The 27928-nt window shown below is 49.0% G+C and overlaps 2 protein-coding genes across 2 annotated transcripts in view; both read right to left on the bottom strand.

The window, feature by feature from the left end:
* The window catches only part of LOC106541018 (GTPase IMAP family member 3-like), a 209097-nt gene that overhangs the window by 94630 nt on the left and 86539 nt on the right, over positions 1–27928 (bottom strand). The gene's annotated exons all lie outside the window — the stretch shown is intronic.
* On the bottom strand, positions 1043–25994 carry LOC148045720 (GTPase IMAP family member 8-like). The gene is made up of 6 exons (XM_087712219.1): positions 25907–25994; positions 24943–24998; positions 24131–24771; positions 7441–7468; positions 6448–6495; positions 1043–4917 (listed from the first exon to the last, which is right to left on the bottom strand). The coding sequence occupies exons 2-6, from the start codon at positions 24959–24961 to the stop codon at positions 4103–4105; spliced, it is 1551 nt and encodes a 516-aa protein (XP_087568345.1). The 5' UTR covers positions 24962–24998; positions 25907–25994; the 3' UTR covers positions 1043–4102.

Genomic DNA, 27928 nt, shown 5'->3' with positions numbered 1-27928 from the left:
TCGTCGGCATCTTCAGCGGCAGCCCTGCCCCCTGTGAAAAAATCCAAAGATGGAGCAGATCCACGCAGATGACATCGCTGCAACATGCCTGGAGGAGGAATTCTGGGAGTTGAAGTCCACAAGTCTTAAAGCTGTCAGGTTTGAAGACCCCTGGTTTTTTTTTCCTAAAGGGTTATGGGTGCAAGGATCTTGTAACTTGACAGCTTTAAGACTTCCATGCTTCAATGCCAGAGTTTCTGAGCCAACATTTTGGTTGCTAAGCAGAAGCGTTGTTAAGTGATACTGATATTATATAACACTTTTAATTAAGCGGGTACCTTGAATAAACAAAACTTTTGAGTTTCAAATAATACTGATTTCGTTGCTGTGTTAGGTGACATCTGTGAAAAAAATTCAGGTGCTCAGACATGAAAATGTGCTGCTCAAACACTATACTTTTCTGCTGACACTGAAAAAAAATTAGAGGGAACATTGCCCTCTACACACATTTCAGCAGTCAAATGCAAAAGAGAAGTGGAGAGAACACCAGATCTGCAGCTATGTGATTGTTTATTTGTCGAGCAAAGAAAGCAGAATTAACTGGCCCCCAGGAAGGGCAAGGAAGACCTCCTCCCCCTGCCACACACACACATTTCAGCAAAGGCAAAAGAGGTGGAAAGGACTGCAGCTCTGCAATTGTTTATTTCTCAAGCAAAGGAAGGGGAATTAAAAATCACATCATTGTGATTTTGAGGCCATCCACAAGGGTGAACTGCCTCTTCTGTGGTATGGGTGGGGTGGTCAGGGAAGCAAAAGTGACTTTACCCACCCAGGATAAATACTGTCAGCTTTAATACTGGTGCAACTGGTGAGGGGGCACTGCTGGGCTGGACTGGGCTGAAGGCAAGGACATGAGGATGAGCTGGCCTTGAGGGGCCATGGGGAAAGATCTGGCTGCCATTGAGGGTCTTCAAAGAAAAGGACCCCTGGCTGATCTCCCTTCTCCCCTCCATGCACATTTCAGCAGTCAAAGGCAAAAGAGAAGTGGAGAGGACACCAGATCTGCAGCTCTGTGAGTTTTTATTTCTCGAGCAAAGAAAGTGGAATTTTTTAAAAAATCACACCATTTCTGGATTTGGAGGCAATGTGTAGCCATGATCAACATATGCAGGAAGACTTCAACTTGCAACTGCAGCTAAACCAAATGATCCCATTTCTTTCTTTTTTTTGAATTTTTTTTTATTACTTTTATTACAGAAAAAGCACAAAAAAAAAGAATCAACTTTCAATTACATCTTGTAGAAAGCGTATCCATTGGTCATAAGTACATTTCATGCGTTCCTTCCACAATTACATATATTCCATTCAGTTTGAATTGTATATGTTAAAAATTTATATATTTTACTATCACCATACCACCATTTTCATTTAATTAAGATTTCAAGAACACAGCCACCTGGTGGCATTTTTTTTCTTCCCCCAGTCTCAATCAATCTGCCATATCTTTATATCTTTATAACATATTGTAAAAAAAAAAGTCAATTACTAGGACATCTAACATTTCCTCTCCCTAACATATCTTTATTATTATTATTATAGTTAACTAAAGGTTATTTAATATTTTTCTCACCTCTTCTCTCCACAGGTGCATAAAAGCAACAATCTCTAAACAACAATCTATTAATATGTTAACAAAATGACCATTTAAAATCCAAAACAATCTAAAAAATGTTGACATTTCTAGTTGATAATCACCAAAGTATACATTAACATTCCCTTTTGTTATTGTAGTTAAAAGAAGACAGAAAAAAAAACCAATTGTTTGCTATTTATATCACGTCACCTCTCATTCTAATCCAAATTATTATACCTTCATAACAGGATTTAAACACAAATTTATAAGATTTATAAGTCTTTTCACCAAATCTCAATTACAATTTGCAGCCTGGTTGTTTATCCTAATTAAGGTTATCATTTCATTGTTAATATCATGGTAAATTATATGTTAACGAATAAACATTCAATGATAATCTATAAGTCTACAAAATACTAAAATCCCTACTTATTAATCATTAAAAATTAGCTAATTTTTATCATCAACTGGCATTATCAACCAGTGTCTTTCCAGTAGCAAAATGGTCCTTTCTCTCTTGCCAGCAGTTGTGTCAATTCTCTTACTGGCATCTTTTCAGAGTTTAAAACTTATCTCCGCACCCTGTAGCTTAAAGGATCTCTCATGTAATTTCATTGCTCTTTGTTATTGACGTGGGCTTAGCTTTGGTTATCAAACTTATTTCTGGATATATTTCCACTCTTTTTTCCCCTCCTGCATCTTGAAGTTGGAGGAAAGGCTCCAAGTTGTCAAAAACACTTTTCCAGCTTCCCTTCCCTTCTTTTCACTTTCACTTGTATTTACTCCATTAATGGATTCATCTGATGTCTTATCTTTGTTTTCTATATTTCCATTCTCTTCTTTGGTCTCTAGGCCTCCAGCCCCCTCCTCTTTTACTGTAGCGCCTCATAAACTGTCCCATTTCTTGTCAAATCTCTCAAGTCCTTCTGAAATGATTTGAAGTCCAGCCAGGATGTTTTCGATTATTAGGTTTTCTTTCTCTGAATATTGTTCCATTTTTCAAAATGTAAAGGAATATAAAGAAAAAGAAATAGGAAAAGGAATCTGCCATTCTAGCCTGTCAAAATTTTAGGGGATATGTCTGTATTTATTTTAAATCTTAAACACAAGTTCTTTCAAAGTTTTTAAAGTAGAAGGGTTCTTATCTCTTGCTTGTCTTTTCCTTCTCTTGCCCAAATGTTTTCCAGGAGCACTAACAAAATAGGTTTCGTGCTTTTAAGTCTTTATCAGGTTTTATAAGCAAATTCCAAACCATTCCGTTGCAAGGTCAGTAAAGCCAAATGAAGCAGAACAAAGGATACATTGTGTCCAAAGAAAAACAAAGTTCAGGCTTTGGCTTCCAAGTGGCAGATTCAATAATTATTCAATTATTTTTTTATGCTTTTTCCTTAGATATCTTTAATATAATTTTAACCAATAGAAGGAAAAACTTGTTGAAATAAGAGAAGTTTAATTTAAGCCAACAGAAAAAAATAGGGTAGTAAAAAAAAAATAGAGGAAAGAAGATCAGTCCATAGACTTCAAGCAGGGAAACAGGAAACGTTACAATTACTTCAATGCACAAAACATCGTTACAAACCAGAACAGGAAATTTTCTAGTAGCAGTCCAATAAGTATTAAATTCGTTGCTTAATTCTTACTTTGAGGACTAGTTATTATTATTATTATTATTTTTGAAAAAGTTTCTTAACGCAGATCTTCTGAAAGTAAAAAAAGAAAAAAAACCCTCACCAGATGGAACGCTTTCGCTTCGTCTGTTCCTTCGGGAGCTGTCTCTGACTATGCCAGCCTGGGGGCTGTCTGTTTGTCTTCAGTTGGAAGGACTACCCTTGGGTCAATCAGGGACTTTGCGTTGTCCCTTTGACCAGCAAGGTTTTGGCTTCCCTGTCACCATCTCTTTGGGACAGTTTAGGTCCTACTGGACCATCCAAGGACAAAAGTTTCATCGGCGGATTCGGACTTTCAGGTCCACGTGATGTGTCATCGCAACATTGGCTCCTCTGTCCAAGGACCCCTGGCTAATCTTCCCTCTCTCCTCCATGCACATTTCAGCAGTTAAAGGCAAAGAGAAGTGGAGAGGACACCAGATCTGCAGCTCTGTGAGTTTTTATTTCTCGAGCAAAGAAAGTGGAATTTTAAAAAATCATACCATTTCTGGATTTGGAGGCAACGTGAAACCGTGATCAACATATGCAGGAAGACCTCAATGTGCAACTGCAGCTGAACCAAATGATCCCATTTCTATTGTTCAGCAAGACTGTTAAGCAAGCTTGGCTCATTTTATAACCTTTATAAGTGAATCGGTACAGGGGTTAAGTTAATAACATGCTTGTTCAGTGAATCCTGGCGTCCCCCTGGATTTTGCCGATCAGAAGGTTGCCATGAGCCCAGGATTCTGCAGCAGTCATAAAGATGAGTCAGTTGCCACACACCCACATTTTGATCGCCTGATCCTGGGATGTTGTAAGAGTCATTAAGGGTGAAAAACGATCATAAGTCTGTTTTTTCAGGGTCGTTGGAACTCTGAATGGTCAGAGTACTTGTTGTGAGTTGAGGGAGACCTCTGTCTGCATTCATGTCATTTAGGAATGATAACAGAAATCGACCCACTGAAACGAACGTTTCTTGAGGGTGGCAGATGATGTATTTGATTTTGTCTGGCCATTGATTCTGCTCGCTCAACATCTGGATGTGCTCGTCCCACATCCGGTTGACGTAGTATCTGTCCCCGTTCTTGGCAATGGTGTTCTGCACTTTCTCCATCAGCTCCGAGACCTGCCTTTCCCGCTCGGTTCCTATGGCCTTGTTGTTGAACCCACAGTAGCGGTTCCCGCACCTCCTGATCAGTTCCTGAAGATTCCTGTTGTCAGACTGTGTGACGTACTCATCCAGGAGGCTCCCTCCCAAATCCTCCACGCAGGTGAAGAGGACGATTGTGTACTGGGCGGACTGCTCCCCAAAAATATCCCAGATGCGTTTTGCAGCAGCTGCATCTTCCGTGGTGAAGCGCCCCACCTGGGTAACAAAAATCAGGGCATGGGGTCCGGGCTGGGAGAGTTTGACACAAGCCCTAATATGTTCATGCATAATTTCATCATAATCTTCAGAACCGAAAATGTCAGGCGTGTCAACCACTGAGATCTTCTTGTTTTGCCAGCTTCCCTCCCCACTTTGGCACTCCAGGGTGATGGTTTTTAATGCCAAGATAGACTTGAACTCCCTCCGGCCAAGGATGGTGTTGCCCGTGGCACTCTTCCCACCTCCAGATTTTCCGACCAGGATCAGCCGGATTTTGGTGTCCACTCCTGCGGGTTTGGAGGACATCGTTACAAAGAGGAATCGAGACATTTCTCATGGGCCCAGAGAGGAACTGGGGGGCAGAACACAACATGTCGGGGCATCATTGAACTGACTGAAAATAGTGGCGATTTTGGAAAAGATCACCCCCTGCCCTGAAGTGGTTTAATGATGGTTTCTTTTTTTGTGAAACTCTCAGAGTTACAAAAATGGGTTGCTCAGCCATGCAGATTCCCACAATATGCAAACCCCACTTTAGCAGCTGTCTGAATACAGTCACTCTGTCCAGGCCCCTCCCTCCCGCCACGAGCAAAGCTGGATCTACGATTGACCCCAAAAGAGGCTCATGGCTGCTGGTACGTGACAAGGATTCTGGGCTAAGCTGTGATGACTCGGGACAAGGCACAGCCAACTGAGCATTCAAAGTACCCTTTAATGCTCCAACTTTCCCACAAACACTCGCATATTTATGTCAAGTCTGTTTTTTGCGCCATTTTCAGGCTGCTTTTTGGCCCAGAAAATGGCCCCAAAACAGCCTGGTTTTGGCCATTTTTTGACGTCGTCCGGGCTGTTTTTGGGCTGTTTTTGGCACTCCGGCACCTGCAAAGACTAACTGCCAATGGCATGCGTGCCCATAGAGAGGATACAGAATAACAGAGTTGGAAGGGACCTGGTGGGAGGTCTTCTAGTCCAGCCCCCTGCTCAACAGACACTACTGCGCCTCCAGGTCTCATGGTGGTTAGAAGGCAGTATTGCAACACGCTGTCCACAGTTTGATCCGGATGCAGCTCAAGGTGGATTCAGCTTTACATCCTTCCAAGGTCGGTCTAAGGACCCAGACCATTGGGAGCTGGGGGGGGAGGAGAAGAGGTTGACTCTGTAAAACAGGGATGTCAAACCCGATTTCATTGAGGGCCACATCAGGGGGGGCATGGCCAGCTCGACATCCATTTTCAGCTGTGACGGCCTCCTGCAGCCTTCTGCCAGTGAAAACGGAGCTTGGGAGTGAGGTGCACATGGCCCTCCCCAGCTCCGTTTCCTCTGGCAAGGGCACTCCTTCACTGTTTCCAGGGTGGTCCCATGGGGAGTGAGATTGAATCCCATGGGGAGGGGCATTTGTTGGGAACAAGTGTTAAGTCCGTGCAGCCTCGTGGCCCATTGCCAACGTCTGGACTTGGCTGTGATTTGTCTTGCCCGGTTTGCCTGCCTGCCTGGACTTCTTGCCTCGGTTGCTGCCTTGCTAACTTGGCTTGCTGGATTACTCGCAGCCCAATGCTGTCGGGGTGCATGGGAGAGCTTTGTTCCAGGATTTGCAGGAAACGTGGGGACGTTGGTGGAGGGGGGCAAGTTGGAGCAATAAAGGGGAGTTGGAACCATTCTCTGGCTGTGTTGCTCCTGTGCCTCGTCCCAGGTCATCAAAGTGTAATTCCAAAAGTGGGTCACCTAAGAAACTTTTTTTTGGGGGGGGGGGACATCCATTACCATGCAAAACAGCTGCTAAGAGACCGTTCCCAAGTCAAGGAGATGATAAGAATTACCTTCCATCGTCACTTCTTCACAGCTTTCATCCGATACTTCATCTTTCCCTAAGGACAAGGATGAGTATCAATCACGGAATCTGGAATTGGATAGAAACTAGGTGGGGGGGGGGGGCAGTAGGGGTGGAAGGGAGGTCGGGTGGGGAGGGTGTCTCATAGGATAGGATAGGAATGGAACAGAACAGAATAAAATAGGGAACAGAACAAAACAAAACGCAGAGTAGAATAGAATGGAATGCAGAATAATAAAAGAATAGAATAGAATAGAGAATACAGATGTTTCATGAGCCAACAAGGGAACATTGTCAGTGCCAGAAGGGAGTGGGATTTGTAGGGGGGAGGAGGAGGAGGAGGCGGAAGACTATGGACTCCTTAGTGCTCTCTGAGCTGGGTGGTTTTCTTGCAGACGTTTCATGATCCAAATATGGAACATCATCAGTGCTAGAAGGGAGTGGATTTTCAGAGGAGGAGGAGGAAAACTGAAGAGAAGGGAGTGGGATTTGTAGGGGGAGGAGGAGGAGGAGGAGGAAGAGGAGGAGGAGGTGATGGTGGAGGAGGAGGAAGAGTATGATGCTGTCTGAAGTGGATGGTTTTCTTGCAGACATTTCATGATCCAAATAGGGAACATCATCAGTGCTAGAAGGGAGGGGGATTTGCAGGAAGGAGGAGGAGGAGGAGGAGGAGTGCAACAGGGAGGTCTTTGGTGCTCTCTGAGTTTGCTTGTTTTCTTTCAGACATTTCATGACCCAACTAGGGAACGTCATCAGTACTAGTGTGGAGAGCTGTTTGGGGCAGCAACTCAGATATTGGAAGACTGCTCTCCTGTCTCCCCCTTAGTCCTTTTTTCCCCTAGACTGGGCCAGACCCAATTCCTGCAACCGTATGTATGTTCACTGTATGTTTCAGCCTCCGCCCCCCCCCCAATCCTCTTCGTTCCTCTTCAGCCCTCCTACCTGCCCCCCAAATGCCAGTCGTGGTGCCCTCCTCACTTACCTGGGGCAGCCTTTTCATCCTCGGCTCCCTGGAAGAGTGGAAAGAAAACACGGGTCAGACATGCCCCCCCTTGAGTGCCTTTGTGTCCAGGGGGCAGAGGGAGATCCCCTCCTCTTTGGGCCCAGAAATTGCACCCTGGTCCCCCAACCCTATTCAAGGCACTGCCACGAAGCTGTTCTGCGCACACACACACACACACACACACACACACCAGATAAGGTGGGGGATGCTCTGAGATGCTCTGAAGGGACCCACCACCAAGGAAGAAAAAGAGTGGCAGGGAGGGAAGGGGAAGGGGAAAAGAGAGAGGGGGGAAATGGGGCAGGGGGACACAGCCTTTCTTGGGGGAAGTTCAGCCTCAGAGTCATTAATGGACAATTCGCAGCCAGAGGCCCCTCCTTAATAGAAAACCAGATAGGGCTGGCCTGGAGGATGATGGGAGGAAATGGGGGCTTGGCCAGCCCCCAAATTCTGCCACGCCTGGGGCAGAGGGTCTCCCCTTTCCCAAAACTTACACCCACCCACACCCACTTCTCACACCTACCCAGGCCCAGCTCCAAGGCCATTGCAAGGACCACTCCATTTCCAGCTGCTGCTGCTGCTGCCAATTCCGTCAGCCGGGACTGTGAGAATAGAAGAGAGGAGATGGGGTGAGTGGGTGGGGAGAGGCCCCCTTCTTCAGGTGAGGGAGGGTCTGACCAAGGCCCCTTTGGTGGGGGGGGGGAGGCTGCCCCCTGCGTGAAAGGCAGTTTAAAGGAAAATTTGGGGGGAGGGGAGAGAGTTTTGGGGGAAGATTGTGAACTTGTGGTCTTTTGTCAGATGGGGAGGGGTTGCGAGGGACGCACTATGGGTGGGTGTGGGTGGGATCTGTTCTTGGGGTATCCCTCCTTTTCTAGCCCCTCCCCTCAACCCACGTTTCTTCTACAGGTCCTTTTAACTTTTCTCCCACGACTTGTGTTTACAGTAAACGATTCGCTGGTTGACTTCCTTTGTCAAAGCTTCGGGAGGGGGGGGCTGTCCCCCCCTTGGCTGCGCCTCTTCCTCAGCTTTCAAGAGACGCTCCAAAGCGCTCTCCCCCTCCCCACTCCGCCCGAAAAAGCTCCGGGAGTCCCTGCGTCTCCCCTTAAAGAGGGGGGGAGTTCCACCTCCTCTATCCCCTCCCCTCCCCCCAGGAAAACAAAACAGCCGAGTTGAGAGCAGCTGTAAGAACAGAAAGCGAAAGTCTTGGGAGGAAGGGCGGGGGGTCGCAACTCCTGGCCCCTCTTTGCTCGAACCCTCTGATTTGGGGAGGGGGAGGACATCAGAAAGGAGGGGGCCGGGAGAGCGGGGGAGGGGAAAGAAGGAAGGCAAAGAGCGACAGGGGAGGGGTCACCCCGTCAAAACCTCTTCTTCCAAATCTTCCAAAGTCTCCCCAACCCCCCGACTCACGTGGGAAGATTGCGCCCCTCTTGCCCAGCTCTGGGGATGCACTTCGCCTTAGGATCCCGGGAGATCCGGAGAACGCCTCCCCCTGGGCGGACCCACTCCTCTTCCTCTCCCCTGCACCGCCGCGGAAGGGACCCCGGGAACGTCGCCTCACTCCCCCCCCCCACGTCCCCCGAACCTCCACCTCCGCTGCTGCGGGGAAACCAGCACGCGATCCCCGTCTGGTTTTGGATCTCCCCGCGCGCCTCGCAAGATCGGGAGCTGCTGCGTCACGGAGCGGTGACTTGTTTGTTTTCACCTCGCTCTTCTCTCCCAGCTCTCACCACATCCCCTTGTTTGTTTATTTGTGGGTGGGTGCGGAGCGTTGCGCAGTGGGGAAGTCACGATCCAGCCCGCCCAGTGGAGAGGAGGAGCTCAAAGATCTCTGGAGAATGCCCCCTCCCCCCCACTTTCCCGTTTTCTCTTGGCTTGAGGCGCTGGCCACTTGGAGACCTGCCCTTACTTTCCTCCCGGCAACCGGGTGGGAGTTACACATCGACGGAATGTTGATCACAACACCCAGTTCTGGCCTTCCCTTGTTGTGCAGCCCGACAAGTGCGTTGAACTCTCCCTGCGAGTTGACCGTCCGTCCGTCTGTCTATCTGTTCTCATTCTCTCTGTCTTTCTCTTCTCATTCTGTCTTTCTTCTCATTTTCCTTCTCTCTTATTCTTTCTCTTTGTCTCTCTTTCTTTTCTTTCTCTCTTTTCCTCTTTCTCATTCTCTCCCTCTTTTCCCATTCTCATTCTCTTATTGTCTCTTTACTCTTTCTCTTCTCATTCTCTCTCCATTCTGTCTCTTTCTTTCATTCACTTTTCTTTCACTCTCTTATTCTCCCTCCCTCTCTCCTCATTCTGTCGCCCTCTCTCTTTTCTCATTCTTTCTTATTGTCTCTTTCTCATTCTCTTTCTCTGATTCTCTGTCTCTTTGTTTTATTCTCTTTCTCTTCTCATTCTCTCTCTTCATTCTTTTTTTTTTGATTTTTTTATTGTTTTAATTAAACAAAAAAAACCACACAAAAAGAATCATCCTTCTTTACATCTTGTAGAAAGTGTGTTGTAATTGTAATTGTAATTGTAAAGTTTATTTATAGGCCACCCTTTTCCCTAAGGGGACTCAGGGCGGCTTACAACTTACAGGGAGGGGAATACAAACAGTAATATATAAACACAGTACATAATTAAAATATAGAAACAACATTCATCATTCGGGTGGGGACGGATTACAATCTTTACCCCCAGGCCTGACGGGATAGCCAGTTCTTGAGGGCTGTGCGGAAGGTCTGGAGGGTGGTGAGGGTACGAATCTCCACGGGGAGATCGTTCCAAAGGGTCGGAGCTACTACTGAAAAGGCTCTCTTCCGCGTAGTTGCCAGTCGACATTGACTGGCAGATGGAATTCGGAGGAGGCCTAATCTATGCCATCTAATAGGTCGCGAGGAGGTAATTGGCAGGAGGCGGTCTCTCAAGTACCCAGATCCACTACCATGAAGGGCTTTATGGGTGGTAAGTAGCACCTTGAAGCGCACCCGGAGATCAACAGGTAGCCAGCGCAGCTCGCGGAGGATAGGTGTTATGTGGGTGAACCGAGGTACACCCACAATCGCTCGCGCGGCCGCATTCTGGACTAGCTGAAGTCGCCGGATGCTCTTCAAGGGCAGCCCCATGTAGAGCACATTGCAGTATTCCAGCCTAGAGGTCACAAGGGCACGAGTGACTGTTGTGAGAGCCTCCCGGTTCAGGTAGGGTGTTGATTGGTTACAAATACATCGTGGCACGACAAAACCGTGCTACGCAAAATAGCGGAGATTAAATCCGTGATGTCATCACCGCGCGTCATCACCGCTGCGACAACAGCACGGTGACAGAAGGGCGTTCTACATGCTTCGTTCTTTGCCTCCAAAGGTAGCCCTCCTCCTCCAGCTGACAGCGGCAGCGGGCACGGGGCAAAGCGGGCTGCCCAGCAGCAGCAGCCCGCGGGAAGGGTCCAGCTCAGCCGCGGGGGGCAGCAGGAAGCCCGCGGGGGGCCCGAGCGGGGCCGCTGACGCCAGCAGAGGAGGACGCGGCAGCAGCAGCGGCTGAGGCTCTCCCGGGACTGGCAAAGCGGGCTTGCCCGGGGGAGGCAGGCCGCCCTCTTCTTCCTCAACAACATCTCCTTGGATGGGTGGCCGCCGCCGCCGGGCAAGCCCACTTCGCCGGCCCCGGGAGAGCCTCAGCCGCCGCCCGCCCTGCCTCTTCCTCCGGGGGAGGCGCTGGTGGCGGAGGCCGCCCATCCAAGGAGATGTTGTTGAGGAAGAAGAGGGCAGCCTGCCTCCGCCGGGCAAGCCCGCTTCGGCGGTCCCAGGAGAGCCTCAGCCGCCGCCGCTGCGGCGTCCTCCTCCGCCACCAGTGTCGGCGGCCCCGCTCGGGCCACCCGCGGGCTTCCTGCTGCCCCCCGCGGCTGAGCTGGACCCTTCCTGCGGGCTGCTGCTGCTGGGCAGCCCGCTTTGCCCCGTGCCCGCTGCCACTGTCAGCTGGAGGAGGAGGGCTACCTTTGGAGGCAAAGAACGAAGCATGTAGAACGCCCTTCTGTCACCGCGCTGTTGTCGCGGCGGTAGGGTCGTTTTTTTCTTAGCGCTTCGGACGCCGCGGATTTGCCTCCGCACTTATGTCAGCGCGGATAAGGGCATCACGGTTTTGTGGTGGAACCCAAATACATTCCGTGCGTTTCTTCCACAATCCTTACATATACTTCATTCAAATTGAGTTGTACATTTTAAATCAAAAAAGAAAATTTATGTATTTTACTGTCCCTGTACCTGGGACCTTCTTTATCAACATTGGTTTCAACGCTATCTTTTTAACCAACATTGGTTACCTGCCACTCTGGACTTTGACTGTTTGACTTCCCTCACCCATATATTTAGGGCCTGTGATCCTGTTTTTCTTAGCCCAGACTGTTACCATCACTACTATATTGGTTTTACCCCCAGAAAGAAATTTTGGACCTGGGTTGCGGGTGGACAGACGACGACAGTATTGTGTGGTCATACCCAACCCCCGCAGGACCTTTTGATCAGCAATTTTACAAAAGAAGAGAGGGGTAACAAGACACTCCCCCGTATATTTTATTTGAACTATAACTGGTCCCTAGCCACCTTAATTTCGAACATTAACAGCCAATTTTGCCATCTGAACCCGCACCTGAAATTTTAATCAACTGCGCAACTATTGTAGTTTCTTTCTTTTCTTTCATCTTTTTCTTCTTTCTTTGTATGGGATATGCATGAGATTCGTATGAGATGAATGAATGTCCCACTTTTATGATCATATTGTTGTAAATTTTTGTGTTTTAATTCTTACGTGGGGACTGTTTGGGGGAGTGTATGAGTATGTGTGATTCGGAGGACCTGCCGGGAGTTGCGGGGGCCATGGGGGTGGTTGAGGGGACCAGAGACACGGGAGAGGGTCGGGGTATTGCGGTCGTAACAGGGAGGGGCAGATACGGCGGGGACTTTAGGGCAGGCCATTACCGGGGAAGGAGGGTTCGCTACATTACAGAGATCCCTCCTTCCGGCCCTAGGAGTCCCACTCCAAGACCAGATGGCGCAAGTAGTCAGGACCCTGGTCTCAGGCTGTTGTCGCTAAATGCCAGGTCTGTTGTTCATAAAGCTCCTCTCGTCCGGGACTTAATTTTAGACGAGAGGGCAGACCTGGCATGTATTACTGAAACCTGGCTGGGCCCAGAGGGAGGAGTCCCCCTTGTAGAGCTGTGCCCAGAAGGATTTCAGGTGCTGCATCAGCCGAGAGCCCAGAGAAGGGGTGGCGGTGTGGCCGCTGTTATCCGGGAGTCGTTAGTTCCTCGTAGGGTCCCTGCTCCGGAGATTGTCGGGTGTGAGTCTTTGCTGTTAAAGTTGGACCTCAAGGGTCAAGTGGGTTTGCTGCTAACATACCTGCCTCCCAACAGCGTTGCAGCAGCCCTCCCCTCGCTCCTCGAGTCGGTAGCCGAGCTGGCAATTGAGTTCCCTAGGTTGATGGTCCTGGGGGACTTTAATTTGCCGTCGCTCGGTGAAAACTCTGATGGGGCGCAGGAGTTCATGGCTTCCATGACAGCCATGGGCTTGACCCAAGTAATTCGAGGCCCAACCCATTCAGCGGGACACATGCTTGACCTTGTATTTCTCTCGGAGCAGTGGATTTGTGATCTTGGTCTGAGGGGGAGCGACATCATACCCCTGTCGTGGTCAGACCACTGCCTACTGAGGCTCGACTTCCGGAGGCCAAACCCCCACTGTAGGGAGGAGGAACCGACCAGGTGGTTCCGCCCCAGGCGTCTTATGGAACCGTCAAGGTTCCAGACAGAGCTTGGGGTTATTCCTGACACTTTCGCCCACAGTCCGGTGGAGACTCTGGCTGCTGCGTGGCACTCGGCAGCGTCGGAGGCCCTCGACCGGATTGCGCCACTGCGGCTCCTCCGAGGCGGCGGATCCCGGAGACCCCCTTGGTTCACCGAGGAGCTCCGGGAGATGAAGCGCCGGAGGAGATGCCTAGAGCACCGTTGGAGGTCCGATAAGTCCGAATCGAACCGAGCAATGGTAACCACCTGCACCAGGGAATACACCAGGGCACTTAGGGCAGCAAAAAGATCTCACATAGCCACCCTGGTTGCATCCGCTGAGTCCCGTCCAGCCGCCCTGTTTAGGATAACCCGCTCCCTATTGAACAAAAGGGAGGCGGGGGAACCCTTGCAAGGCAGAGCTGAAGAGTATGCCCAATTCTTAGCGGACAAAATTGCTCGGTTTCGGTCGGACTTGGACTCCACACCCGCAGTTCCAGCCGAGGCACAGGGGGACCAAGTAGAACAGCTCTGGGTTGAGTTTCAGGATGTTACCCCCGGGGATGTGGACAAGGCCATGAGAGCTGTAAGTACCTCCACCTGTGTTCTGGATCCGTGTCCCTCATGGCTGGTTACTAACTGCAGTGAGGTGACACGAGGCTGGATCCAGGCGGTTGTAACCGCCTCCCTTCGGGAGGGGAACTTCCCCGCCGCACTGAAAGCGGCGGTGGTGAGACCCCTCCTGAAGAAACCATCCTTGGATCCAGCTGTTCTTAATAGCTATCGTCCAGTCTCCAACCTTCCCTTCTTGGGGAAGGTTGTTGAGAAGGTGGTGGCCTTCCAGCTCCAACGGTCCTTGGAGGAAGCAAACTATCTAGACCCAGTCAGGCTTCAGACCTGGTTACAGCACAGAAACCGCTTTGGTCGCATTGATTGATGATCTCTGGAGAGCCAGAGATGAAGGACATTCCTCCATCCTGGTCCTCCTTGACCTCTCAGCGGCTTTCGATACCATCGACCATGGTATCCTTCTGCGACGACTGCGGGAGGTGGGAGTGGGAGGCACCGTGCTACGGTGGTTCTCCTCCTACCTCTCGGACAGGTTGCAGTCGGTGTTAGTGGGGGGGCAGAGATCGTCCCCTAGGCCCCTAAATTTTGGGGTGCCTCAGGGCTCGGTCTTATCCCCCCTACTATTCAACATCTACATGAAACCGCTGGGAGAGATCATCCGCAGGCACGGGATTAGATACCATCAATATGCGGACGATACTCAATTGTATCTGTCCGCCCCGTGCCAACTCAATGAAGCGGTAGACGTGATGAGCCGGGGCCTTGAGGCCGTTATGGACTGGATGAGGGTTAACAAGCTTGTGCTCAACCCGGAAAAGACCGAGTGGCTGTTGTGTTTTCCTCCCAAAGATTTGACTAATATTCCACCACTCAGGCTGGGGGGTCAAATTTTATACCCCTCAGAGAGGGTTCGCAACTTGGGAGTCCTCCTGGATCCACAGCTGTCATTTGACCACCACTTAACGGCTGTGACCAGGGGGGCATTCGCCCAGGTTCGCCTGGTGCGCCAGTTGCGACCCTACCTGAATCGGGAGGCTCTCACAACAGTCACTCGGGCCCTTGTGACCTCTAGGCTGGAATACTGCAATGTGCTCTACATGGGGCTGCCCTTGAGGAGCATCCGGCGACTTCAGCTAGTGCAGAACGCAGCCGCGCGAGTGATTGCGGGTACACCTCGATTCACCCGCATAACACCTATCCTCCGCGAGCTGCGCTGGCTACCTGTCGATCTCCGGATGCGCTTCAAGGTGCTATTAGTCACCCATAAAGCCCTACATGGCAGTGGATCTGGATACTTGAGAGACCGCCTTCTGCCAATTACATCCCTGCGACCAATAAGATCCCATAGATTAGGCCTCCTCCGCATCCCATCGGCCAGCCAGTGTCGGCTGGCAACTACAAGGAGGAGGGCCTTTTCAGCAGTAGCCCCGACCCTTTGGAACGAGCTCCCCGTGGAGATTCGTACCCTCTCCACCGTCCAAGCCTTCCGCATAGCCTTGAAGAACTGGCTCGCCCGTCAGGCCTGGGGATAAGGATAGCTACCCCTCCCGAATGATGAATGTATGTTGCCTACTATTTTATTATATGTTTTTATCTTAATGTCTGTATTCCCCCTTCCCGGTTTTGTGTGAGCCGCCCTGAGTCCCCTCAGGGAAAAGGGCGGCCTACAAATACTAATAAAACTAAACTAAACTAAACTAAACTACCACAATTCTCATTTAATTATAGTTATTTAAACATGTTTTTATCTAGAATCATTTGTATTTAAAGACACAACCACCACTGGTATTCATTTGCAGTTTCAATAAACCTCCAATAACATTACATCTTTATGACATATTCTGAAACAAATTCAATTAAGTAAGATATCTAAGCATTTCCCCCCATAACACACCTGTACGTATCATTAAATATTATCCAATAACATGTCTTTGTTATTATTGTAGTTGACTAAGAATTATTTACTGTTTATCTCACCTCTCCTCTTCACAGCCCACACGAGATTATACCTTTATAACCATCTTTAAACAAAAAATGTATTAATAAAATTTATAGGTCTTTTTCCTCAGTCCCAAATTGGTTAGTTATGTGTTAACAAGATAGACATTAAAAATCTAAAACAATCTAAGAGATGTTAACATTTCTACTTAATAATCACCAGAATATACATTAGCATTTCCTTATTTATATCACATCTCCTCTCTTCTGACTCAAATTATTTATATCTTCATAACAAAATCTAAACAAAAATTTGTAAGATTTGTACATTTTTTTCACCAGATCCCAAATTACAATTTATGGCCTGGTTATTTATCCTAATTAAGGTTATCATTTCACTATTAGTATCATAGTAAATTATATGTTAACGAATAAACATTCAATGATAATCTAGAACAGTCTACAAAGTACTAAGATCTCTACTTGTTAATCATCAATAATTAGCTAGCTTTTTTTTTCATCAACTAGCATTATTAACCAGTGTCTTTCCAGTAACAAAATGGCCTTTTCGCTCTCGCCAGCTTTGTGTCAATTCTCTTTTCAGGATCTTTCCAGGTTTTAAGGCTTCTCTCCGCACTTTGTAGCTTAAAAGATCTCTCATGTAGTTTTGTTGCCCTTGAGTTGTTATTAATGTAAGCTTAATTTTGGTTGTCAGGCTTGTTTCTGGATAGATTTGTCTTATTAACTCCATCTTTTTCACTCTTTCTTTTTCTCCTGCATCTTGGAATTTGGAATGAAGCACAAAATTATCAAAATCACATTTCCAGCTTCCCTTCTTTCTGCCTTCACTCACATTTACTCCATTAATAAGTTTATCTAACGTCTTATCTTGGTTTTCTGTATTTTCATTCGCTTCTTTAATTTCAACCCAGCCTATAAGAACATAGCCGGTCACAAGCCCGGATAAATGGGGAGTGTTGGTTCCCGTGGCGACGGAACCGTGAAACAAGCTGAGAACCCAATGGCAGGACAACACACGGATAATGTAACAACAACTAGTGCACACGGCCGAACCGATGCGTTGGAGGTATCTGGGCTCCCTTCGAAAAATATGCTACCAGCAGCAGCGAACAAAATTTTTAATGCAAAGAAAATCATGAACATTGCCACCTGGAACATACGTTCAGGTAGCCAAACCGGCAATGGGCTCTACATGGGGTTGCCCCTGAAGTGCATCCGGCGACTGCAGCTAGTCCAAAATGCAGCCGCGCGAGTGATAGTGGGCGCACCGCGGTTCGCCCACGTTACACCTGTCCTCCGCGAGCTGCATTGGCTGCCTGTTGGTCTCCGGGTGCGCTTCAGGATACTGATGACCATCTTTAAAGCACTCCATGGTAGCGGGTCTGGGTACTTGAGAGACCGCCTTCTGCCGATTACCTCCCTAAATCGACCAATTAGATCGCACAGACTGGGCCTCCTCCGAATTCCATCTGCCAGTCAATGTCGACTGGCGACCACACGGAGGAGAGCCTTTTCTGTTGCCGCCCCGACCCTGTGGAACGAGCTCCCCATGGAGATCCGTACCCTCACCACTATCCAGACCTTCCGCGCAGCCCTCAAGATCTGGCTCTCCCAGCAGGCCTGGGGATAGGTTTCCAATTACCCGCCCGAGTGTTTGATCGCTGAATGAAAGTTGTGTTTTATTATTTTTTCTTTGTGCACATATTGTTTTGTTTTTGACCTTGCACCCCCCTCCCCTGTGGTTGTAAGCCGCCCTGAGTCCCCTCAGGGAAAAGGGCGGCATATAAATCCCAATAAAACCTTAAACCTTAAAACCTTAAAACCTTAAAATTGACTTATTGGCCGATGAACTCAACAAATTTGATATTGATTTAGCGACTATTACTGAAGCCAGACTCCCCAGTCAAGGGGAACGTACTGTTTTTACCTCTAGCTACTCAACTAGCTTTAACCTTTATTATTCCGGCGGCGAAAGCTTTAATCGAGGCGTAGCTTTTATGTTAAAATCTAGTCTGAAGAAATATGTTACGTGTTTCCAACCGATTTCGGACCGAATCGCCATTTTAGAATTCGCTGGTACTATACCAACGATCGTGATTGGAGTATACGCCCCTACGGAAACAAGCGACGATGCTGACAAGGATTCATTTTATGAAAATTTACAGCAAGCGATGGACTCATATCAAGGTGGCCACCATTTAGTTATTCTCTGTGGGGATCTGAATGCACAAACCGGCTCAAATCGTCCTGGCTGGGAGAAAACTCTTGGTCCTTTCGGATGTGGCAGTCTTAACGACAACGGTCTACGCCTTCTATCATTTGCAAGCTTCAATAGAATGGTAGTTTGCAACACGTGGTTTCAGCACCCGATCCATCACAGGCACATTTGGTTTTCAAATAATGGCAGAGACAAAAGTATGCTGGACTATTTCCTAGTGCAGTGTTTTTCAACCACTGTGCTGCGGCACACTAGTGTGCCATGACATAGTGTAAGGTGTGCCGTGGGAGAATTACTTTATATATAGTCAATATAGGCACAGAGTTAAATTTTTTTAACATTTTCTAATGGTGGTGTGCCTCGTGATTTTTTTCATGAAAAAAGTGTGCCTTTGCACAAAAAAGGTTGAAAAACACTGTCCTAGTGCATAAACGATTCCAGAGCGCTATTCATGATGTTCGAGCAATGCGTGGAGCCTCTATCGGATCGGATCACCATCTGGTCAGGGCAAAATTCCGACTGCACCTAAAGGCACCCAATACTACTCAGCCCACAGCTACCCTCGACTACGCAAATTTATCCGACCCCGACAGCCAAGCCAAATTTCAACTTTTGCTACAGAACAGATTTTCTCCTCTGTTAGTGGACAACATTGACGAAAACTGGAACTCAACAAAAAACTCCATCATTGATTCACTTAATGAAATCTGCCCCAAAAAACGACAGAAATAAAACCTTGGATTTCGACTAATACCCTAAATCTTGTTGAACAACGCGCAAAAATAAAGAACACTGACCACAAACTATACCTTTACCTTAACAGGCAAATTAAAAGGCAGCTTAAGGCGGATAAGGAGGCCTGGTGGAACGCAAAAGCCCAAGAAATGGAACTGGCCAGCAAAAACCACGACTCACACTTACTCTACAGCATCCTGCGAAGCCGCAATGGAAAATTTAAAGCAACGAGCTCAAACCTCAAAGATCATCTCGGAAACCCCATAAAATCACTAATGGGTAAACTGGATAGGTGGAAAGAACACTTTAGCCAATTACTGAATCGCCCCCACCCCACCAGCCTAGACCAACATCTGATGGAGAATGCGGAGTTACAATTACCAAGCGCAATTAACGACCACCCTCCGACAGAGGAGGAAATCCGTGCTGCAATTAAAAGACTTAAGAACCGGAAGGCACCTGGGGTAGACAATATCCCTGCTGAAGCTTTGAAAGCGGGAGGAGAACCGATAGTAAAACAATTGAAATGCATATACTCGTGCCTCAAGACTTCAAAGACTCGATTATTGTACCAATCCACAAAAAGAGAGACCCAGCCGATTGCAAAAACTATAGAGGAATAAGTTTGCTATCAACATCCGGCAAGCTCTTAACCTCTATAATCCGATCCAGACTACTGAAAGTCAGAGAATCTAATTGCAGGGAAGAGCAAGATGGTTTCAGACCAGGAAGAGGTTGCACAGACCAAATATTTACCCTGAGACAACTAGCCGAATCACGCCTGCGTTACAAAAAGGACACTTTTCTAGTATTTGTGGATTTTTCATGCGCCTTCGATAGCATAGATCATTCGTCGTTGTGGTGCACCCTTAAAGCTGAATCAATCCCCTATACTACACTCAACGTGCTTAAAGCTTTTTACGAAGGTGGAATGAGCCGGACAAAATACCTGGGAAATGTGTCCCCACCATTCTCAATAACTACCGGCGTCAAACAAGGCTGTATTATTTCACCAATGCTCTTCAATATAACCATGGATTGGATCCTCAGACAAACTTTTAAAGACACACCAGGCGTTCAAATCGGGGCTCAGCTGTCTCTCACGGACTTGGTGTATGCTGATGACATCGTCTTCTTTGCTGAAACAGCCCAAACCGCCCAAAATACCCTGGATGCATTACAAGCAAATGCTAACAAGCTTGGCCTGGTGATAAATGGTGAAAAAACCAAATTCATTTTCACTGGCACTCAACCAGCTCAACTGCACCTCGAAGGCAACCCTATCGAAAGAGTAGACACGTTTAAATATTTGGGGTCGATCATCGACAGCCAACGTGTAGTGGCTACAAATGACATCAAAAGCCGCATTGGCAATGCTACAGCCGCATTCGCCTCTTTAAGGAAGTGCCTGTGGAGCCAAAATGACGTGACGATTGCGACTAAGATGAGGATATTTAATGCTTCCATCCACACAATCTTACTGTACAGCTCGGAATCGTGGACTTTACTTAAAAGCGACCTGAACCTATTAGAGCGATTCCAGCTAAGATGCCTGCGCAACATTCTGCACATAACTCTACGGGACCGGTGGAAAACGAAACGGTATTGCAGCTGTGTAAAAACCAAACTACAATCGAACTTTACCTAAGAAGACAACGACTTAGGTGGTTTGGACACGTTTGCCGTATGGACAATAGCCGATTACCTTACCGATCAATTAACTCGCTGCGACCGGATGGGTGGAAAATCGCATGAAATGCCCCAAAGAAAATGTGGATATCCCAAGTGGCTCACAATCTTCAACCACTCCATTTTTCAATAACCGATGCCCAACAAGCCGCCCTAAATTGGAATCAATGGCATGCTGTAATCCGTGACGTCCTGCCCCTGGCCTTCACAATGCAACGGTCACTGCCTTATGGACATTGACATTTACGAAGATTAAGTCTAAGTCTAAGTCTAAGTCTTTAATTTCTGGGGCTCCAACCCCATCATCTTTTTCTGTGATACCCCACAGTCTGTCCATTTTCTTATCAAATCTCTCACGTCCTTCTGAGATGTTTTGAAGTCTAGCCAAAATATTTTGAATTATCATGTTTTCTTCATCTGAGTATTGATCCATTTTTCAGAGTAAAAAAGAAATATAAAGAAAAAGAAAAGGAGGAATTTGATAATTACTGCCACCCTAGCCTGTCAAAATTTTTTGAAGAATGTATCTATTTTAATTTTAAATCTTAAACACAAGTTCTTTTATGGTTTTCAAAGTAGAAGGGTTCTTATCTTTTTCTTTCCTTTTCCTAGACTTGCCAAAATATTTGCCACAAGCACCAGCAGTACACTGATCGTGACCTTGAGTCTTTATCAGGTTTTAAAAACAAGTTCCAAACCCTTCTGTTGCAAAGTCAGTGTAGTCAAATAGAAATGAACAAAGGATACATTGTTTCAACAAAAAAGGAAACTTCAGCCGTAGGCTTCCAAGTGGCAGATTCAACTATTTTTTAATAGTTTAAGGAAAAAATATTTAAGGAAAATATTTTTCCTTAAATATTTTTAATGTAATTTTGTAACAAGTAGAAGGAGAAGTTTATTAGAATAAAAAAAAAGTTTTAGTTTAAGCCAAAAAAATTAAAGTAGTAAAAAGAAATAGAGGAAAAAAGATCAGTCCATTCACCTCAAGCGGAGAAACAGGAAACATTGCAGTCACTTCAATGCACAAAACATCGTTACAAGCAAGAACAAAAAATTTTCTAAGGCAATCCAATAGGGATTAAATTTGCCACGTTGTTCTTACTTAAAGGACTAATTTGACTTAAAAAAAGTTTCTTAGGGCAATCTTCTAAAAGTAAAGAAAAAAAAGAATCTCACCAGATGGAACACTTTTACTTCTTCTTTCTGGAGCCGTCTCCGACTATGTCAGCCTGGGGGCTGCCTGTTTGCTGCCGGTTGGAAGCGCTTCCCTTGGGTCGATCAGGGACTTTGTGGTGTCCCTGCGACCAGCAAGGTCTTGTCTTTCCAGTCACCATCTCTTCGGGATGGTTTAGGTCAGTGATGGGCAACCTTTTTGGCGTGGTGTGTCAAAAATCGGCAAAAAATCGAGCATAACTCGCGTTGTGTGTCACTTCGACAAAAACATAATTTTGAGCAATTTATAGTTTAAACTACAAAAATGTATAATTGCAATATATAATTGTATTTAATAAACCAAAAACAAATTATTTAACATACCTGCTTAGTAACTTCTTTGTTCATCAGTCGATTTCGTATGTTGCCCTTGATATTATTGAACTTGTTTGGGGTGCCGTGAACCAGGGCTGTGGAGTCGGCTGCTTCCAGCTCCACGTCCTCATCAACATGCCGCTCCAGCCCGCCCCTGCTATGAATATTCCTAGTGACGCGAGGGCGTAACCGACAGTCCCAGGAGTAGACTCTCTGTGCCGGCCTGACTGGAGAGAGGCGCGCACTGTTCCCGCGCTCCTCTCCTGCAGGTCCTCCCTCGCCGCGCTGATGACGTGTGTGCGCATGGCACGCACGCCTTACCAGCAGCCCCTGCGCACAGAAAGGGGCGGCGGCAATACAGTGAGTGTGGGCGGGGGAGATCACATGTCCCGCCCCCCCATTCCTCCAGCACAGATTCTTTCATCCTCGGCGGCCGTGCAGGATGAATCGCATGAAATCCTGTACGTGTCACCCCAAATGGCTACACGTGTCAGCACTGGCACGCGTGTCATAGGTTCGCCATCACTGGTTTAGGTCCTGCCGGACCGTCCAGGGACAAAAGTATCATCTGCGGACTCGGGCTGTCGAGTCCGCACAACGTAATGTCGCGACGTTGGCCCCTCCTCTCCCATTCTCTCTCTTCATTCTGTCGCTCTCTTATTCTCTTTTCTTTCACTCTCTTATTCTCTGTGTGTTTCTTTTTCTCTTTCTTTTTCTCTCTGCCTCTTCTCATTTTCTCTCTCTCCTCATTCTGTTTCCCTCTCCTCATTCTCATTTTTTCTCTTTCTTGTCTTTCTCATTTTCTTTCTCTCTTATTCTCTCTGTCATTTTCTCTTTTACTCTCTCGTTTCTCATTCTCTGTCTCTCACTCTTTCTTTATCCTGTCTCTTTCTCTTTTCTTTCACTCTTATTCTCTCTGTGTCTATCTCTCTTTCTCTCTCCTCATTCTTTCTGTCTCTCTTTCAGAGAGAGAGAAAGAGAGGGAGAGGGAGAGAGCCAGGGAGGGAGGGGAGAGAGAGAGCTCAGTTGGTTATTCCCAAGAGGATTTGAAGGGCTCCCAGTCCACTCTCTGTACATAAAGTCATGCTGTGTAAGGAAGGAGAACCAGGCGGGCCCTGGGTTCTATAGTTGGATGCCCATGAGTCAGTCCCTCCCTCTCAGTGCTAGGAAGGTGGCAGTAGCAAACCACTTCTGAGAAACCTCGCTGAGCCAGGCAGCCGCCAGACTCAACAGTGAGTCAAGGAGCTGCACCAAACGAGATCAGGAAGTCAATAATACTTCACTGGATGGCAAAATGAATAAATGGATAGATGGATGGATCAATCAGTCAAGGTTTATTTGTGGTTTCTAAGACTGCAACATTAGCAGAGCCTGATCAGGCCAGCGGTTCATATTTTACCACATGATGACAGAACTCTTTATATTAATTGGTAAAAAAGATAGAAAATCAAAGGGAAAATAAAGGGCAAGAAACAGGAGAAGAGGGGGGTAAGAGAGGGCACAAATAACGAGCACGATATGGTGGAAGAAAGAAAATTGGAACATGAAACGCAGACAGATGATTTCACTGGAATTTACAGTTACAAAGAAAAAGCAGACTGTCAGCAATGACTTCATCTAGTAATCAGGAAAGAAACCACTCGACTCCATTTGTATTGAAACCAAGTGTACTTTTACTAATTATAAATGAACAGTTGCAAAGCAAAGCTGAGTCTGGTTAATTAGGCGCGAAAGCTAATAAAGTCATGTATAATTCATTCCCCTCCCCTTGGCATCTCCGTGCACAGTCCAATCATATTGCCCCCAAATGTCAGGTGTGAGATAACTTCGAAAGGCATCACCAGGATGGAATGCTGGTTCCGTTGGCCTCGGCGGGAAACACCCCTCCTCCACATGCGCAGTAAGGTGGTCAGCTCAGCGTCTAGAAACTTCCTCCAGCACATCAATGATTCCCCTCCCAAATACCATGCCCCCCCTCCCCGTTTCAATGGCAGCCGAAGCAGCAGCAAAGCAGAGGCTGACACAGACAAAAGAAACCCCAAGATAGTAAGGAAGGGAAAGGGGGAGATTCCCCCCCCCCAAAGGAACCACAAGATAGTAAGGAAGGGAGGAGAGCTGGATTACAATTCAGAACAGGGAAGCGCAGGGCTGTGGCCTTTGGCGGAGCTGCCATCTTGGAGCAGAGGATCAAGTAGAGGGGCTTTCCAGTGTCAGAGAATAGAACACCAGGAAAAGGACCAGAAGCCCTTTTTATCATTCTTCAGCATTTCTTCCGTGTAACAAGGAGCCCCTTTGTTATCCTCCACCAGCTTATCAATCATCTTCATCAGCTCGTCCAACTGAGACTCTCGTTCTGCTCCTTTGGCCCTGTTGTTGAAGGCTAAGTAGCGATTCCCGCACTGGGACGCCTGATCCGAAAGAGATGGTGACTCATGTATGAATGTCTCGAGTGAGGTCCCGTCCAGGTCCTCTTTCCGGGTGAACAGGAGGCTCATGTAATTCTTGGCCTTCAGGCTTAAGACCTTGCAGATCAATTCAGCCACCTCCTTCTCCTCCTGGGAGAAACAGCCGGGGCGCATCACCTGCAGAATGACGTGGGGACCCGGGGAGCAAAACGTCACGCACTTGCTCACCTCAGCAGCAATTTTGTCCTTGGAAACCTCGGGGTCGAAAAAGCCTGGCGTGTCGACCACCACAATTTTCCGGCCCTTCCACTGTGTCACCCCACTTCGGCAAGTCTTCGTGGTCGAAGTAGAGGATATCTTAGACTGAAATTCTTCCTTCCCCAGGATGGTGTTTCCTGTGGCGCTTTTCCCGTGGCCAGTTTTGCCCACCAGGATGATCCTCCGTTCGGTCCCTACCAACCCCAAAGGGGGGGAGGAGGAGGAGAGAGAAGAGAAGAAGGGGACCCCGGTTAGGAACATACAGCCGGCTGGCCCGTCCGACTCTGCCTTCCATCCAGGACAGGGAGTCCCACCCAATACCCCCCCCCACACACACACACCCTAGCAGCAGCCAAAGACTTTACCCGGGAAGCTTTCAGCCATGTCCAGAATGTTCACACAGGAGAAAATCTGGGGATTTCTGCATGAAAAGCGAAAGTGAAGGAGAATCAGTGAAAGGAGAGGCTGCCTTGCTCAGAGATTGCCAGGGCCTTTCCCACCCTCAGAAGACACGGGGAAGAATTTGAGGGGTCACCCTCCTCACTGCCCTTGAGTCCTCCTGATTCCTCCCCCCCAAATGCTTTGGGGGCTTCAATAAAGGTGGGCATTGATCCCCAAACACAGTGCTGTTTCCCAGATCCCCCTGCAGGTTCGGCTCACCTCAATCAGTCAGTCAATCAGAATAGGGACCTCAGAGGTCATATAGTGCAACCCCCTGCTCAAGCATGAGACCCTTATAGAACCATAGGGCCGAATTGGAAGCGACCTCAGAGGTCATCTAGTCCAACACCCCACCCCAAGTGGGAGAGGGGGGACACTATACCTATTGGAGCCCAACAACGTCCAGCCGTCTCTCCCAGAGGACACCCCCCCCCACCTCATCCCTCTCTCCCGGCGTGACCCATCGGCCACTACCTCACACGGGTCTCAAAGCTGATCCAGCCTCTCCTCCGCGATTGGGCTCTTCGGGATCTCTCCGCCCAAATCCCGGGGATGCTGGGCGGAGAACCGGGCGAATGTTCGCGGGGCTCCAGAGCAGCTGGAGCAGGGGGTTGGACTGGACGACCTTCAAGGTCCCGTCCAACTGGGAGACTCGATGTTCGAAAGTTCTCCAAAGTCGCTCAGTTGGGGTTGACCGGAAAGGGATTTCTGAGCGCGTGGGGGGGCAGACGCAGCCCCTTCGGACTGCCGGACCCGAAGCCCCTTCCTAAGGCTTTCCTGAACTGCAGCCCCCTCCCCTCCATCCTCTGCCCTTTCCGCACGACCCTCCTCCTCCTGTCTGCGGGAGGCCGATGGCTGGCGCCCCCTCCCCGTTTTCTATAAACCTACCTGAGACCCTCTTTCGAGAGGCAGCTGACCGGTGGGGAGGGGGCTTCGCTGCCGCTGCTTTCCTGGCTCCACCTAGGAGGCTGCGAGAAGCTTCTGTGCAGGAAATGCCGCGTAAAAGTCCTATTTCTTTGGGCGGGGAGGGCGGGGTGGGGCACTCGGAGTGGGCGGAGATCATGAGATCCATCAATAAACCCTCCTTTCCCCCTCTCGGAGGTCCTCTTTCGCCCCGCCGGTTGCTCTTCGCCTGGGGGTGGGGTGAGCCTGAGGGGGGGGTCACTTAGGGGGGGTTCAGGATTGAACGGGAGCCCCCGATGTTTTGCCAGCGCCTTCCGCTGCCCCCCTCCACCGGCTAAGCTTTCCCCGATGTTTGCAGCCTGCAGGGGGCTCCTTCGCCCTCTGGCAAAATTTCACGCGGTCCCCAGATGTCCCAGCCGACGCAGCTCTTCTTAATGGGACCACTGACTCCCACCCAGCTCCTTCCCCAAATACAGGAGGGAGGCCCAGCCAGCCAGCCAGCCAGCCTAGCCCCACACACTTCAGGATATAAGGGGCTTCCTTCCGAATTGGGCTCTTTGGGGACTCCTCCAAGGCACCCCTCTCTTAAGCCCAACGGATTGGGAAAGGGGAGCGGGGGGGGGGAAGCAGCTGCTCTCTCTCGGGGTTCGCTGGGCGACCTAACCCCCCCCCCTTCCCTGGAAAGCGCAGCTCCTCCGTCCTTGCTTGCTTTCCAGATGCTGTTTCTGAAAAGGGTCCTGGGAGGTGGGTGGAAGGGGGCATACCCAATAGGACGCCCACCCTCCCGCCCCACCTATTCATCCCCACCAAAACCTACCAGGGTCCCATGGCTTCCCGGGAAACCTGCGGTTTACCCGGCTCGATGGGCAGGAAGGCCGGCAGGAAGGGTCCATCTTGCGGTGTGGGCTGGGGGGAGGGGGGTTGAGAAAATCTTGGGGTAGGGGGTCTTGGGAACCCGGCGCACTCCCCCCCCTCGGCCCGGGGCTGGACTCCCCGTGAGGATCCCTGCGGGCTGGGCTGCGGTGGGAGTGGGGTTTTGCGGTGGGAGGTCCGGAGATAGGAAAGGGCAGGGAATTGGGTCTGGGGTCTCTAAATGTGAAGGCTTCCAGAGACGGATTCTGCTCGGCTCCGGGTCTTGCTCCCCCAAAGGGAGGCTGGCTGTGTGGCTCAGCGGTCACGGCTGGAGGGGGGGGGGTCCCTCGCCTTGGAAGTGGGACCCCCTCCACCCTCCCCGCTTGCAAAGGCCAGCCCGTCTGTCAGCCCATCCCGGGAAGCCCCTCCCTCCCCCACTCTTCTCCGTTGTTCCGCCGCTGCCGCGTCCGGCCCGCCTTTCCTTTCAGCCTCCACTTTCACTTTCGGCCCAGGAGTCACGTGCTTTCTCTGAATCGCCTGGCGTGAGCGGGGGGGGGGCGGGGGGGCAGCATTTGCGGTCTCGGGCTTTCGATCGTCCACCTGGGAGATCCACTGCGCGATCTTCCGCCCGGGAAAAGTGCCTACTCTCTCCCTCCCTCTCTCTCTCTTCCAATGGGTCTGGGGGCGGCAGCTCAAGAAGGGAAAAGGGCGAGGAGGAAGGAACCCCGGCCCAGCTCCCCCCTGCCCCGCCTCTCTTCCAAGGCTCTGCTGTTTCCTGAGGCACCCGCTAAACAGGAACGGAAGCTACGGAGAGGGGGAGGGGGGCTGAAGGAGCTAGGCATATTGGGTGGGGGTCTTCTCCTCCCCAAGGAAGGCATCCTGGGGCAGCCCGCTTCACAACCCTGGGCTCTCTCACAAGTATCCTGCAGCTGCTTTGCAATGGGAGCAAGATCAGGATGGAATTGGGTCTGGGGTCTCTAAAGTAGAGAGTGCTAGAGAGGGATTCTGCTGTGCTCTGGGACTTGCTCCTCCAAAGGGACCCTGGCTGAGGGGCTTTGGGGGCAACCAAGGGAGGTTGGCTGTGTCGCTGACTGGTCACGGCTGGAGGGGGGAGCCTGCCCCACCGAGGGGGTCCTCAGAGTGCAACTGTGTCCT

The sequence above is a fragment of the Thamnophis sirtalis genome, unplaced genomic scaffold, assembly GCF_051295495.1.
Source record: "Thamnophis sirtalis isolate CommonGarterSnake01/CBP01778 unplaced genomic scaffold, rThaSir2_p1.2 scaffold_4, whole genome shotgun sequence".
Lineage (NCBI taxonomy): Eukaryota > Metazoa > Chordata > Lepidosauria > Squamata > Natricidae > Thamnophis > Thamnophis sirtalis.
Note: the sequence above shows the minus strand (reverse complement) of the source record. Positions and strands in the feature narration are given on the sequence as shown.

What these genes read in the sequence shown, in the direction of transcription:
- LOC148045720 (XM_087712219.1), bottom strand. An exon ending in GGATGAAAAGGCTGCCCCAG is followed by an intron (nt 6,496 to 7,440) that starts GTAAGTGAGGAG and finishes CCTTGTCCTTAG; the next exon opens with GGAAAGATGAAGTATCGGAT. An exon ending in TGAAGAAGTGACGATGGAAG is followed by an intron (nt 4,918 to 6,447) that starts GTAATTCTTATC and finishes CCAAACCCGCAG; the next exon opens with GAGTGGACACCAAAATCCGG.